The sequence below is a fragment of the Pseudorasbora parva genome, chromosome 15 (genome assembly GCF_024679245.1).
Source record: "Pseudorasbora parva isolate DD20220531a chromosome 15, ASM2467924v1, whole genome shotgun sequence".
In the NCBI taxonomy this organism is placed as follows: domain Eukaryota; kingdom Metazoa; phylum Chordata; class Actinopteri; order Cypriniformes; family Gobionidae; genus Pseudorasbora; species Pseudorasbora parva.
Genome location: NC_090186.1, coordinates 23,921,151 through 23,936,772, shown reverse-complemented (window position 1 = coordinate 23,936,772; position 15,622 = coordinate 23,921,151). Strand labels below are relative to the sequence as shown.

General features: G+C 40.1%; 1 protein-coding gene across 1 annotated transcript in view; it reads left to right on the top strand.

Moving 5' to 3' along the window:
* plekhg3 (pleckstrin homology and RhoGEF domain containing G3) overlaps positions 1-15,622 on the top strand; it is a 108,873-nt gene that overhangs the window by 44,530 nt on the left and 48,721 nt on the right. The window contains exon 3 of the mRNA XM_067417400.1: positions 10,243-10,700. Coding sequence (XP_067273501.1) covers positions 10,243-10,700 — 458 coding nt within the window. The remainder of the gene's footprint in view (positions 1-10,242; positions 10,701-15,622) is intronic.

Below are 15,622 nucleotides of genomic sequence, written 5' to 3'. Positions count from 1 at the left end.
TAGTAGTTCAAATTTGACTATGCAATGCATAAAAGGTCAAATTGAATTGAAAATTCAAAATGAATTACTAAACTAAATTAACTTTATCAACTAAATTACTGATCTACATTGTCGCCAAATGACAATTGAAATTAGCTGGATGACATAACCGTTTTCTTTAGAGCGGCTGTACAGCCAAATAAAATTCTGTTGCATTATTTTCCTGTTAACACTGTGAAACCGCTTTAAAACAATCAGCAATGTAAAAAGCACTATGTAAGTAAAGTTGACTTGACTTGATAAAAGGTGAATTAAAGTTTGACAAAATGTTTTTTCTTTTATATTAATATACAGCCTATTATGCAGAGGTAATTTACTGTAAACCATTCACAGGTTGAATTCTCCATAAAGAGTAAACACATTGGTGCTATCAAAACATTGGTCTGTTTGTTTGAGCATCCTAACCAGCTTGACACTAGTGATGTCCAATTTCTGAATATATTTTTTTTTTCTTTGCAGCAACTAACCAGTCAAGCTGGCTGCAAAATCAAATTGTTTCAAACTTTACTTTTAGGTTAGTTACTGCATAGCATGTGTGATGTCACAAATCCAAATGAGACATTTTTAAACTTTATTAAATGTTATTTTTGTATTAAAGAGGATATTTATTTTGAAGGCATAATATGTAAGATTGTTTTAATTAAAATACCCCAAAAACACTAGAACAATGTTAAATATTTTGTTGACTTGTGTTCCTACATTATTCCAAATGTTTCCATAATAATGTTTAAATTCGGGATGCACCGGCCGATAACAATATTTGTCACGTCCTCTTATTTGATTTTTTTTTCTTTAAAATAGATAGTGTTTTGATCATCTTTTAAATCAGCAAAGTAAAAAATAAATAAAAATACATAATTAACTTATAGCTGTAACAGTCTCCACTGAAGGCAAGTTGTAGTGAACCAAAATGCAGTTTTATTCACTTAAATCAAAACATAAAACAGACTTGGCTTGGCAAAACAAACAAAATACTTGTCTTAACATAAACCCACCGATAGCAGATTACACAATCACAATAACAGACAAAGACACATGGCAAACATGAGGGCTAAAATACACAAAGACTAAGTACTAGACAAGACACAAATGTGAACAATGATCAACCAATAAACCAATGACACAACAGAACACAAGACAAGGGAGCACATCGCAGGATCACATGACAAAACATGACTGTGAACATGATAAATCAAAAACATTAAACATGAACCAACACCAAAACACCCTGTGACAATAGTCTACTAGCTAGTTTATTGCTGCATTATCAATTCATTTCTAAAGAACTGGATCCATTTAACATTCGGCAGGCAAATATGAATACATAAATATTGAGCAAACAGAACAAAGATACGAAATTAAACAGTGCTTTTTAAATAGGTTTAACAGTTTCCTGGTACAGTAATAAAAAAAAAAAGTTAAGTAACTGCATATACTTCACTGTGTACATTAAAGACTAGTATATATTGCAAAACTTTGACAAATTTCGTAGTTCATTAAATTCAGACAGTTAATTAATAAACCATCCGTTTGTTATAGCCGCCTTTTTCATTCCTTCTTAAATATCGGCTGCCAATACATCGGTACATCTCTAGTTTAAATCCAGAGAAATCAGCTATTTTAACCAGTATAACGGACCATGTCATTGTGTCTCATGTCAATATCATATCTGTGAAAATATGTTGAAAGATACAGTCCAACTTCTGTACAGTTTCATGTCTCTCATGTTATTTTTCAATCAGTGTTTTAACCAAAGAAAGACATCAAAAAAAGCTTGTAAACAAAAAAGCCATTTATTGAGCATTAGGGCATGCATAGACTAGTCGAGTAGTTGAGAGATCGACTGCTTCAACCAACTAGTCGGTGCTGTCGGAAACAATTAACTACTCAAGCATGTCTTAACCATAAATTAATTCAAAATAACAAACTTCACCAATGGACACAAAGTAATTAATACAAATGACAAAAATATCTTAATTTGCCTACTCTGTAATACTTTAAAATACAACAGCAGTACAACAGCTCCGCACAACCACCTACGACTAAAACATCCAACAACAAAGGCAAATGTTAGTGAGACCTCCACCACGAAGCAAATGAGCATTGGTGAATTCTGTAAATGCTGGATTACAGAGAAGAGAAGACCGGTAATAACAGATTTACTTGTGGATTTTATGGTAAACCCTGCTTGGACCCGAGATACTCAGGCCCTAGCCTGGCCAGTGTCTGACAGCTTATCAAAATTCTCGGCCCAAGTCTGACCGGAGTCCCAGTTTTATACTCACTATACACACTGTCTGCTGCAGCCATAAAAATAGTGCAGCTTTGTTTTTAATGTCAAAGTAGTTATATTTTGTTTCTTTATTAAGTTCTTTATTAGAAAAATGTTCGGAGCAATTTTTTTTGTTAAAGTTTTTGTTTTTTAAATCAATCAACTTTATTTATATAGCGTTTTTACAATGACGATTGTTTCAAAGCAGCTTCACAGTGTTAAACAGGAAAATATTGCAACAAAATTTGATTTGGCTGTACAGTCGTTCTGGAGAAAACAGTGATGTTTTCAGCTTATTTTAATTTATCATATAGCGACAATGTTGGCAGATCAGTATTATAGTTTATAGAATTAAATATGACCTAATTAATTAATTTTATTTGTATATTTAGTTGAATAACTTGGATCATAATTTTAGTGTCCCCAAATGAGCAAGCCAAGTCAAAGGCAACAGTGGCAAGGAACCAAAACTCCATCAGGGCATAATGGAGAAAAATAAACCTTGGGAGAAACAAGTCTCAGTCGGGGTACCAGTTCTCCTCTGGCCTATTATCAAACAGTGTATAATTATTGTTCTGGCAACCTTACAGGTCATAATTCATTTTAGATAGGAATATTCAAAATTTCTGGGTATCACGCAAGAGACGAGTTTATTTAGGATGGCGCATCGATTACACAACAATATGAATACTTGAAAGATCGGCGTTATTGCGCCGGAGACCGGTTTATTAACAGGTTTATTAAAGTGATGTGCAAGCGTCCAGCGGCTGACTGAGTGAACCATGTTCGATAGGGCTGTAACGATATGCGATATGAAATCGAAATCGCAATACGCAGGTCCACGAACCTGTATCGCGATGTGAGGAGGCAGAATCGCGACACACCCCTTCCAAATCCCAGAATTATCCTTCCTGTCCAGGTCCAACTTTTAAGTTAGCAGTATGGCAACATTTCAGCTACCCGGTGGAGAACAAGGATGGCAATCGTTTAGTTGACAAGACCCACACAATTTGCCGTAAGTGTTTCAAGAAGCTTCCCCAACCGGCTGGCAACGTGGTGTGAGCGTGGGGCTTCTGTTGCGTGTCATCCGCGGGGCGGCTGCGTGGCGTTTTCTCTTCCTTTGCACACCAGAAGCGTGTCTGACGCGGCGCTTCTGTTGGTATTGATGTACAGGAGGCCCTATACTTCATGTTAAATATATATTGCCTATTGGTACCGCAAAGAAAACGTCGGCAGTAGCCTATTGACCATACAGATATATGGTACTGATGGCAAAATAGGCTACAGAATACTGTACAGAATAAAACTGTTTTGTCCCCCCCATATCGAGGTTTGTATCGTACTGTGGGTCAAAAATCGTGATACGAACCGAATCGTGGGTTTGGTGTATCGTTACAGCCCTAATGTTCGATCAATTTAGCCTCTCAAATCAACACTTGACTTATCTTGCATATAATAAAATCCATAGATATAAAACACTTTAAGCATAACAATGCTAGTTTAAACGTTTACTATCACCACCACAGTAAGGCGTTTTTGTCAAGCTGAGGTCGGCTGATGCAGCTCGCAAACAAAATGGGCTACACAATCTAAACTAATAAAAAAAGGTTGTCTTACCTTACACCTCTCTGCAAAATGAATATAAATCAGATCTTCAATTTCTGTGCTATATGCACATTTAACAGAGTTCACGTCAATGAAAGCAAAAGATATGAGCTGCATTTTATTAATCGGTTCATTTCAAGATCAAAGATCGCAATATGAGAGTGCGACCTAAGCACTAGTAAGGTAATTTTTAGTCTCATTAGTATTAGTGAAGATTATGGTAACACTTTGTTTTAGGTTAATTTATTAACTATTAACTACTTGCTTATTAGCATGCATATAACTAGGATATTGGCTGTTTATTAGTACTTATAAAGCTCATATTATTCTGCATGACCTTATTCTACATCCCTTAAAGGGGGGGTGAAACACTCAGTTTCAGTCAGTGTCATGTCAATCTTGAGTACCTATAGAGTAGCATTGCATCCTGCATATCTCCGAAAAGTCTTTATTTTTTTAATAATTATATAAGAAAGATGCGCTGTTCCGAGTCTTTCCGAAAAAAGCCGAGCGGGTGGGGGCGTGTCGTGTGAGCGGAGCTAAATAATGACGTGTGCTCGCTGCTGCTATGTTGAGTCGAGTGCGTCGTAAAGCTGTGTCAACAGCGGGAAAAAAACTTTATTCAAAATAAAAATATGGCTTTTAATCAGATACAGCCATACATCTATGATCCGGAATCAGACCCAGAGGCTGCAGTTGAACAGGAGCAGCAGCAAAAACGACTAGAGCAGGACGTCTCTATGTGGTACAAGTTATACACTAACTATATAATATGCTTAGCGACTTGTGTTATTTACATATTTATACTTGAATTATATCGTCGTATTTTTGTCTTTGAAGGTGTACATGTGGGAAGTGCAGTTGTGCACGTGTGTTTGTGTGTTTACGCGTGGTTTGTGTAGACAGTAAGCGGACTAAAAAAAACACAGACATTTGAAGCAGTCTCACTCACCCTTCTAACGTTGGGACTGCTCCATCCTTCAGCATTAGGCGATTGGGAAAATCCGGCGTCGAGCTGGGCCTTGTTTATGAAACAGTCGGCACCGAAATGCAGCGAACAGATATAAACATTCGCGCAACTCAGTTGCTGATCCAGAAAAGCAAATTACATCCACTGTTGCCTTAACGCGGGGTTTTGGGGGAATCTGTGCAGGACTGTCTTGGTCTGGCAACCAAAAACGCACTTTTTTGGTGACATTGTTATGTGCACATTACCTGTGCAGCGCAGCCTACGAGCCAGCGCTTTGATGGGCGTAGCCTGTTACTTTCGCTCTCTCCCTCTCTCTCTCTCTCACGCGCTTCCGGTAGAATTGTCCGTAAGGCCCATACAAGGAAATTCCACCCCCATTAACGTCAAAGGGGACGCATGATCTCAAAAAACTTGCCGAAACTTATGACTAACCGGAAGTAGTATTTTTGACAAAGAAATACTCCCATCAAACGTCCACCTTAACTTTTGAAACTTTGTCTATGTTTAGTATGGGATTCCAAGTCTTTAACAGTGTAAAAAGATCAGTATGCATGAAACAGCATTTCACCCCCCCTTTAATCCTACCCAGTACCTAAACTTAAATGCTACAAAAACTACCTTACTAACTATTAATAAGCAGTAAATTAGGAGTTTATTGAGGCAAAAGTAGTAGTTAATAGTGAATGTGTTCCCCATACTGAAGTGTTACCAAGATTTTTTCACTAGACTATTTTCAGTTTCACTTCAGGCCGTTTGTGTGTTGGCTCATTGTGTCATATCTGACTACAACATATAACAGGCTCACATGTTTTTTGTTGTTCATTTTTTACAATTTGCCAGGAGTAAAATTTACATATGTCATTTATACACTAGATCTTCATCTGAAATGCGTCCCAGACCAATTTCTTAATTGTTGATTGGATTTAAATCTGCATTTAGGCCTACTTCTTTTTTTTCACAATTGGAAAGATATTTGATTAGAGACAACTAATTAAGTGACCAGTTGTAAAAAAAAAAAAGCCATAACTCTTGGAGCTGCACTAAAGAGACTGATACTGCTGAAGAAAGCTCATAATGCTGCAGCTGGCGCGGACTCTAAACACAGTGCAAGCCAGTCTTGAGAGTCGCGGGAGCATGGTCTCGTGTTGTTTTCACCAGCACGCCACATCTCATAGTTTATTTTCATTAATGGATGTTTAAAATGTTAAAGAGAAGCCTACGGTCCAAAGCCCAGTCTGCATAGGTATGACCTGAAAATTGTCCTGAAGCCCGGTTGTGAAAATGCAGGACTCTATTTTATAGTGAAGGATGTAATACCACTCTCTGCTGTTTCAGGAGAGGAATTCAGGTCAACTTTCTTTGAACCCAGTTACAATGTTCCATCGAATGCTACACTCTAGAAAGCCATGCACGTAGCCTATAGTTTGCATTCGACGGTGCAGCTATTTATTTGGCTTCACTATGTTACATAAAAATGTAAATATAATGATATTAATATAATGTTTGGAGATTTTACTTATGGAATTGTTGCATTTAAGCTATTAATTAATAAACATTTATTGATAAGACCTATTTCACGTCTTTTAATTTATAGTAGCATGGACCACGAATAGTCGAGTAACTCGAGTATTGGTGTGATAAGAAGTTGACTAGCAGAAATTGGTAGTCATGCAACCACTATTGAGCATTAACTTGATAGTCAGCAAGAGGGCACTCACCATTGAATGGACAAGGGTAAAAGTTACAATCAGATCACCCAAAGCGTAATCTGTCACTGGAAAAAAAATGAAAAAAAGGTTAATGCAACCTTGAGTCATCAACCAAATAATTATTTTATTTTCTTCATCATTCTTTCTTCCATTATTAATGAATAACTACACAGTAGGTTAAAAGTAAGGTAGGCAATTTCAGAGAGACAAAAAAATCTCATAAGATCATAAAACCAAAAGATCCCACCCTCTCTTCAGAGTCTCCAAAGCCATGTCTCATCCAAAAGTCTACAAATTGTCACGAGTGATGGCATTAAATTACCTGTCTCAAAGCACATAACATTACAATAATAATGAACTTAAACAACTTAGAGTGCTCTGACTTGTACTACCGGACTGCTACAGATTAATTTCAGCATTGAAGGTGTTGCCAGAGTAACGCATAAATCTGTGTCTGAGGATGTAAACTGCTCAGAGTAGAATGTCACAAGTTGTCATTGCCATTGTAATTATGGTTATGACCTGGCATGAATGCATTATGTTTTGGTTGTTTTGGTAGGAACTGTAAAAGACTGCTGCCGTTCCTTTGTTGTACTTGGTGACTGTCTACAACTCTGCGAATCAATCAGAACAGAATCAACATAATGTATTGAAGATATAATTAATCTCAATATTTAAAGGTGAGCTATGTAGTATTGTTGGAGTAAAATATCCAAAAACAACTAGGCCAGTGTTATATATTTTGTTCAGTTGAGTACTTACAATATCACAAATGTTTATCACAACAATTTAATATTTGTAAATTGTGAGAAAATTGCTATTTTAACCAAGGACCCGGGACGTCTGAGCATAGCATCTGAGGCAGTCATCTGTCAATTGCTGTCCCAAGATGCTGCGCTCAAACGTGCCGTCATCAAAGTATGCCTTTGTTTTAAATAGGCGTCCTCTAGCGGACAGAAAAATTGCATAGTGCACATTTAATGTACAACATAATTACAAAACTTAGTCTGATTCGAGAGGGAATCAGAATGTCGAATCCTGACTGGATGGGATGAGGAGCAGGGGATGGAGGAGGATAATTATCTCTGGAGAAACATGATAACTGCTGATAGTACTGAAGGAGATTATGTATGATAATGTATTATGTGTACACTGATAGACATTGTATTCCTATAAGTAGAGTGGAACGAAATTTATTGGATATTTCATACTTTTTTAACAAATCAAAAACTGAAAAATTGGGCGTGCAAAATTATTCGGCCCCTTTACTTTCAAGTTTATAAAGTTGACTTGACTTAACTTGCATTTGCAACGTTGAGCTGGAAATGGCACTCCTTCATTTAAGGCAGTGGTCTCAAACTCAATTCCTGGAGGGCTACTGCTCTGCACACTTTTGCTCAACCCTAATCAAACACACCTGATCCAGCTAATCAAGGTCTTCAGGATAACTAGAAACATACAAGCAGGTGTGAGCTGAAGCTGGTTGGAGCTAAACTGTGCCGAGCTGTGGCCCTCCAGGAATTGAGTTTGAGACCACTGATTTAAGGACAGATCAGTCATGATGTTGTCAGTCATCTTATCATTTTTTTCTTGCCTAACTCAAAACTTCTAGCTTCAAACGTAGAGTCCTTTGACCTGCATCATCAGCCAGGGATGTCGTAACCTGAGACCAGTCATTCTGAAAACCAAACCAATATGGTGGCAAGCAACTGGTTAATATGAGAAGCCTGTGTGTGAACCAAGTGATTTCACAATTTTATGGTCTTACTCCAAATGTTTTAGGTGTAGCAATGAGTTGATTCAAGCTCTTTAAGTATTTCTGGCAGAGATAAAGTCTGTTCCAAATCCCAGTGAGCTGCTTTCAGGCATAGGCAGCAACTCTCTGTGCCACACGTGCCCCTTAACAGAAGATTTGACTAGCAATTAATTCTATTGGTGTTCACTGGCAAACACTCTAAGCATAACATGTCTAGTGTAAATTATTATAATATAAAAAAGTAAAATAAGATGAAATTGTTTATTATCAATACTTAATTTAATTATTTCTTATCAATATTTTTCTGTCATATATGAATTTATTTTTAATTATTTTATAGATTTATCTCAAAGTGACCACCATCATGGAATTGTTTTTGTTAGCCTTAAAATAGTGGCTAGGCAAGCAGGCTCTGCAGGTTTGGCCTCTAGACAAATGATCATGCTTGATAAAAGAACAAATGAACATCTAGTTAAGACTTTGTACAAAACTATTCACACAAAGCATTTGGCTCAATAAATGTTGTTTAAAAATTAAGCTATAATATTTGAAAGTTTTATTAAAGCAGTTTATTTATAAATGCTCCCCCATTTCCATAGGATAATGTTTTTTTACACACACAATATTATTGACCACCCTCCAACAGTTCAGAGATAAAGAGGTGAAAGTCCAGTGCAAGGCGTAAATGGGATGGGCTGACAGGAGATGCCAGTGCTGTTGGGAAGTGTTTACTTTCAAAATGCTCGTATGGAAATGAAGGGAAATTTGTTTCTTCCCTCTATCCTGCTGTTGACCTGCAGTTCACTTTATTGGCTGGGAGACACTGACTCTGAGGAAGCATGTTACCCCCAATTTTTGGCAAATAGAGAATTTAGACATACTCATAGTAAAAAGACAGCTGCTCATATGTTATTCTGAATATACACATAACCAATATATATTTAGAAAGCCAACACTTGATAGAGTTTACAGCTGAATACTCAGAATTACTCAGACAGTTATTAATATAGAAATATATAGGCTAAAACATAAAAAAAAATGTAAATATTTTAAATATTTTTCTTCATGTATAAAAATATTATATGAATGTAGTATAACGACTTATAACTACAACTAAATTGAAGGCACAAGTGTGGTCATGCTTTATTTAAAATCTGAGACTTTTATGTCCAAAACTAGGAATTTTATGAAACATTTTTTTGTTTGTTGGCCTGAAGACACGTTTGCAGTATTTTGTCTAATGTCTGGCAAGGAGAACAGCTCAATTAAAGGGTTACTTCAGCGATTAGCATATGGCTTTGTATCAGTAGAAACCCTGGAGTATAATAAAATGATTGTGCTTCTATCAACGAGAGATTTATGCATTTTATTTCTGGAAAAATTCCTCCCGTGACCATCCTAGATCCTAGTCGAGGGACTGGAATTAGTCAGCTCAATTTGTTACTTAATTGCCATTTGTAATTTAAGACTTGTTTTGATGGGAAAAATAGTTTTAAAATCAAATGTAATTAACTGAGACTTCTTACAGCTCTTACAGGTTGTTGGCCTTGTTTGTTTCGTTGCTTCTATTGCTCTCCACTTTTTTGTAAGTCGCTTTGGATAAAGGCGTCTGCTAAATGATTAAATGTAAATGAGATGATGTTTAAGATAGCAGCATGATGACTTGGCTACTTGTGTGAGTGTGATGGATAGGAAGGATAGGAATTAGTTATTTCAGTTCACATATTGTTGCATTATTGTTGGTTTGATTGCTTCTATTGTTCTCCTTATTTGTGAGGGGATTTGGTTAAATGCATCTGCTTATTAAATGTACATTTGTGAGCAATGCATTGTGATTGTTTATGATGTGCAGATAAATCACGTTGTCTATTTTTTGCCTTTTCTTCTTTAGAATCACCTCGGTTGTCCACCGCCTCTGTCGGCAGTAATGATCGGGCCTCCACTGCTACACTGTCTGATTGTTCTGACTTCACAGACGCCCAGAGACCTGTAAGCGGGGTCTCCACCATTTCATCCGGGTCTGGTTCCTCTCGGGACGGCGTTCTCTTGTTAGGTATCCCATCCACTGGTGTGGCCATCGAAGACAATGTGGATCTGGAGTTAACACCTGCTGCTGATTCAAATGAGACTCAGGGCACTAATCTTGCCCAAGCATCCAGTCACTTTTTCCAGCAAAACTGCAGCAACACTGTTAACAACAACAACAGCTCCTCTGTTTCCAACAGTTTCTCTCCATTTGCTGCCAACACCATGGCACCCAACCCCAAGCTCACCTACTTGGACCGTGTTGTCATGGAGATCATTGAGACGGAGCGGATGTATGTGAGAGATCTGCGAAGTATCGTAGAGGTCAGTATAAGTTATGCCCCTTTTTACAATATGTAAAATAAGTCTGTGATGTCCCCAGAGTGTGTATGTGAAGTTTTACCCTACAGATAATTTTTTTATAGCATGTTAAAATCAATCAATCAGTCAACTTTATTTATATAGCGCTTTTACAATGACGATTGTTTCAAAGAAGCTTCACGGAGTTAAACAGGACAATATTGCAACAAAATTTGATTTGGCTGTACAGTCGTTCTGGAGAAAACTGATTGTATCATCTTATTTTAATTTATCATATAGTGACAATGTTGGCAGATCAGTATTATAGTTTATACAATTAAAGAAGACCTAATTAATTAGTTAAGCATAAAAGGGTGAGCAAAAACACACCATTTTTGTTGGTGTCCTTTTAAATCCTAATGAACTGCTGCTGCCGGCCCCCTTTCTAGAAGAGGAAGGAGCTTCAAGAGCTTTAGGGTGTCTCAATCAGCTCCCTAGTTCTGTAGTCAGGGCACTGATCAGGACACAAGTCAATGGTCTGACTTCCTGATCAGTGTCCTGACTACTGAACTAGGGAGCTGATTGAGACTCACCCCTTGTGTTATCCACTCTAATAACCTCACACAGACATGCACCAAAAATATAAGAAATGGTTCTACCTTTTATTTAGTTAAGTTTTATTATAGTTATAGCTTGTGCTGTCATCTTGCTTTTATGACATGCTATTGCATTTATGTTACGTACTGTATTGCAATAAATGTGAAAATAATGGGATGCGACAGCTTGATCAGAATGTGCTCTATTTTAACAACTCTTTTTTTAAAGTAGCCCAACATGGCCTCACCCCCATGGTGTGTTACCGAGGCAGGGTTTATGTTCATTTTAGGGCAGGAAGAAGCTTGTTGTAGTCCCTACTGGCTGTTTGTTATAGTCCTTAAAAAGTGATTTCTGCAAAAGTAAATATCTCCCTTTGTATTGAATGTTGAGCGTCATAACTTTACAGCTGTTGTTTATGCTCAAACATTGGAAAATCAAGGGAAATCATAATCTAGGGCCCATTTAAACATTTTCAAACATTTACAAATTGCTTATAATCAAGTGTCAATTATGAATAATAATATTAAAAGGGAAAATAATAAAAACGAATAAAAAGTAAAAATATATAATAATAAAAACAATCAACGCATAAAAGCCTTTCTGAACAGAAAAGTCTTCATTTCTGCTTTAACCTGGTCCAGGCTCTGTACTGCTCTCGCGGTGCAGCCGAGCAGAAAAATCGGTCTCCCATTGTATGAAGCCTGGTGGTGGGGACTTAAAGAAGCAGGTGGCCTGATGATCTGAGGGTGCAGGTGGAGGATTTCAGAGTGATGAGTTCTTGTAGATATGGTGGTGCATGCCCGGTAATGCATTTATGTGTGAGCAGGAGGATTTTGTAGTCGATTCGGGAAGGAACAGAAAGCCAGTGCAGTGAGTGTAGGTTGGGAGTAATGTGATCATATTTACGGACTCTGGCAGCACTGTTCTGGATGTATTGAAGCATCTGGATGTTTCTGCAAGAAATCCCAATGAAGAGGCCATTGCAGTAGTCTAGCCTGGTGGAGACAAAGGCATGTACAAGTTTCTCTGCATCTGGAAACGTTAAAAGTTAAATGTTTCGAAGGTGATGGAGGGAGGTTTTGCTGTGTTTTGATGTGTTTAATGTGGTCATTGAAGGTCAGCTGGGGCTTTTATTCAATTATATATACAGCTATATCAAGCTGTAATGTCATATCAAGAGTTACTGAAAAAAAAACCAAATTAAAATAATTCAAAGCAACACATTGCGATCAAGTAAATAGATTAGTTATTATTAGGGCTGTCAATCGCGATTAATCACATGATTGTCATGAGTTAATTTTGCGATTAATCACAAATTAATCAGACATTTTTATCAGTTTTAAATTTATCTAAAATGAATATGTTTCAAGTTTTTAATACTCTAATCAACATGGGTATGGACAAATATGGGCGGAATTACATGTAATAGAAAATCTAACTTTATTAGTGTGAATATAAACAAATAAGATCTCACTATCAAGCTAGAATACCGATACTGGTAAAGTTTAAAATTTTAGTTTGATTCGGTAACGAGCTAGTTATTTTTATAAGGCAAAGCTAAACACGGGTTGCATTGATGCATGTTTATCCAATGACATCAGTTAAACTTTGATGAAGATGTAAGATTCATAGCACATACAGTGTTTTGCATGTAAGAGTTTCCATGATAAATATAAAAATAAATATCCCACAGTAGCTGCACGAATCTCAAACTGTCTGGCGGACATCTCGGCATGGATGAAAAAACATCACCTGCAGCTCAATCTAGCAAAGACTGAGCTGCTTGTTTTCCCTGCTAACCCCACCATACAACACGATTTTACCATCCAGCTAGGTTCATCTCTGATTACTCCTTCGGGGTCGGTCAGAAATCTTGGAGTAATCTTTGATGACCAGCTGTCCTTCAAAGACCACATCTCGAAGACGGCTCGGTCATGCAGGTTTGCATTGCACAATATCAGGAAAATCAGACCGTTCCTTACGGAGCATGCAACACAGCTTCTTGTCCAAGCCCTGGTCATTTCTAGACTTGACTATTGCAACGCGCTTCTGGCTGGACTTCCATCTTGTGCAATCAAACCGTTGCAAATGATCCAGAACGCTGCAGCACGTCTTGTATTCAATGAGCCCAAAAGGGCTCATGTCACACCTCTATTCATCTCTCTGCATTGGCTACCACTCGCTGCCCGGATCAAATTCAAAGCCCTGACTCTTGCTTATGGATCTTCCACAAGCGCAGCACCCGCATACTTCGACTCACTCCTACGCGTCTACACACCCACCAGAAGCCTTCGCTCAGCTAATGAGCGAAGGCTTGTGGTACCATCACAGAGAGGCATGAAATCCCTCACTCGAACTTTTTCTTTCATTGTTCCGGGTTGGTGGAACGATCTTCCGTCCTCCATACGCACAACAGAATCACTCACTTCGTTCAAAAGACAGGTAAAAACTCATCTCTTCCATGAGCACTTAATCTTACATTAAAAAAAAAAAAAAAAAATCCCCCTCTATTTCTCCTTTCTTCTTTCCTTTTCTGGTCTTTGCTACGCTAAGCAGTGTACAAATCTTAGTATTTAGGGCACTTTTTGTGTTTCGTTGCCTCTTCTTGACGGATCGCTTCCTGTTCTCCTGAGTTGTAAGTCGCTTTGGATAAAAGCGTCTGCTAAATGCATAAATGTAAATGTAAATGTAAATGTAAAAACAAACCAAAGGCGGAAATAAACATGCAGGTAAAGTTCCCGGTGAACATGGTAAAAGAGTTCCCTTTCGTTCAGTCACTCCGACGTAACGTCAGTGACTGGCGAATGGGGGTTTCGCTTAGAAGCCTATCATCTCCGAGACTAGAAAGTGCCCAATGGCAGTGCCAATGCCATGGGCATGCGAGATTTGCATGCGTAACTCCGCCTACCCACGTGGGTATATAAGGAAGTAGCTGGCATCATCGCATTATGTTTTAATGCTTCGGAGCCGGCTAGAGGGTACACTGGGGTCCCCCCGGTGGAGCGTTCTGTGGCGATGCAACTGTGTCCCCAGAGCGCCTCCTCCTGGCGAGGCGATCCTAAGCACCCCTCCAAGGCCTGTAGATTCACATCTTCCATGGTGTCGAAGACCTACAGAGCTGCGGGGCAGGCCGCCGCTTCTTTGCATGCCATGGCAACTCTTCAGGCCTACCAGGCCAAGTTGCTATGCGACATGCACGAGGGTGGAGCCGACCCAGGGCTCAGAGATGAGCTGCGTGCCGCGACCGACCTCGCTCTCCGAGCGACGAAGGTTACCGCACGCTCCCTGGGCCGGGTGATGTCCACATGTGTGGTCCAGGAGAGACACCTATGGCTCAACCTGGCCGATATGCGGGACACCGAGCGGACTCGTTTCCTCGACGCCCCCATATCCCAGGCTGGGCTATTCGACGGTGCGGTCGAGAGCTTCGCCCAACAGTTCTCGGCCGCCCAGAAGCAGACTGAGGCTATCAAACATATACTGCCCCGGCGGCCCGCTGCTGCACCCAAAGTGCCGCCGGCACAGTCGCCTCAGCTGCCTCGCCGCCAAGGGCGGCCTCCTGCGGTCCCCCCCGCTCCCGCGCGACCACAGCAGCAGCCTTCACCCGGGCCGCGCCGCGGAGCGCGCCGCAAAAAGCCGCCCCAGTCCGCGCCAGCCCCGCAGCCCGCTAAACGCCAGGCTAAGCGGCGCTCCTGACGCGGACAGCTCAGAGATGGGCAGTTCTTTCCAGGAGACGGCAGCAGGGCCGCTCCTTCCCCCGGTGGAGGTCCGGGGGAGAATCTTTCGTTCCGCTGCACCCTAATGTGGTTAATGTGGTTAAAGAAAGAACTGACAAACCCATCTCTGAGCACCCAGAGACCGGTGACGGCAGTGTGCGCCGCCCCCGGGCCACGCTGCTCTCGTCCCTCTCTGTCGCCAGCCCCCTCTCAGAGCAGACCCCAGTGGAACACGAGTCCTTCCCTGGTCTCCTCTGCCACCCGAGTCCGGGCCGGTAACGCTGCCTCGCTGCCCCACCGAGGGTACGCCGGTGCTCCACATGACCCCGTTGGTACACTCCCTGGGAGCATGGCTACAGCTGCCGGGACTGTCCCGCTGGGTCACACGGACCATCTGGCTCGGCTACGCGATTCAGTTTGCGCGAGCTCCTCCACGCTTCCGGGGTGTCCGGTACACCATGGTGGGGTCCAATGCCCCAGTCATGCGTGCGGAGATCGCGACCCTACTGGTGAAGGGCGCGGTCGAGCTCGTCCCTCCAGCCGAGATGAAGTCCGGCTTTTACAGCCCTTACTTCATTGTACCGAAGAAATCCGGTGGGTTACGACCGATCCTGGACCTTCGCGTCCTGAACC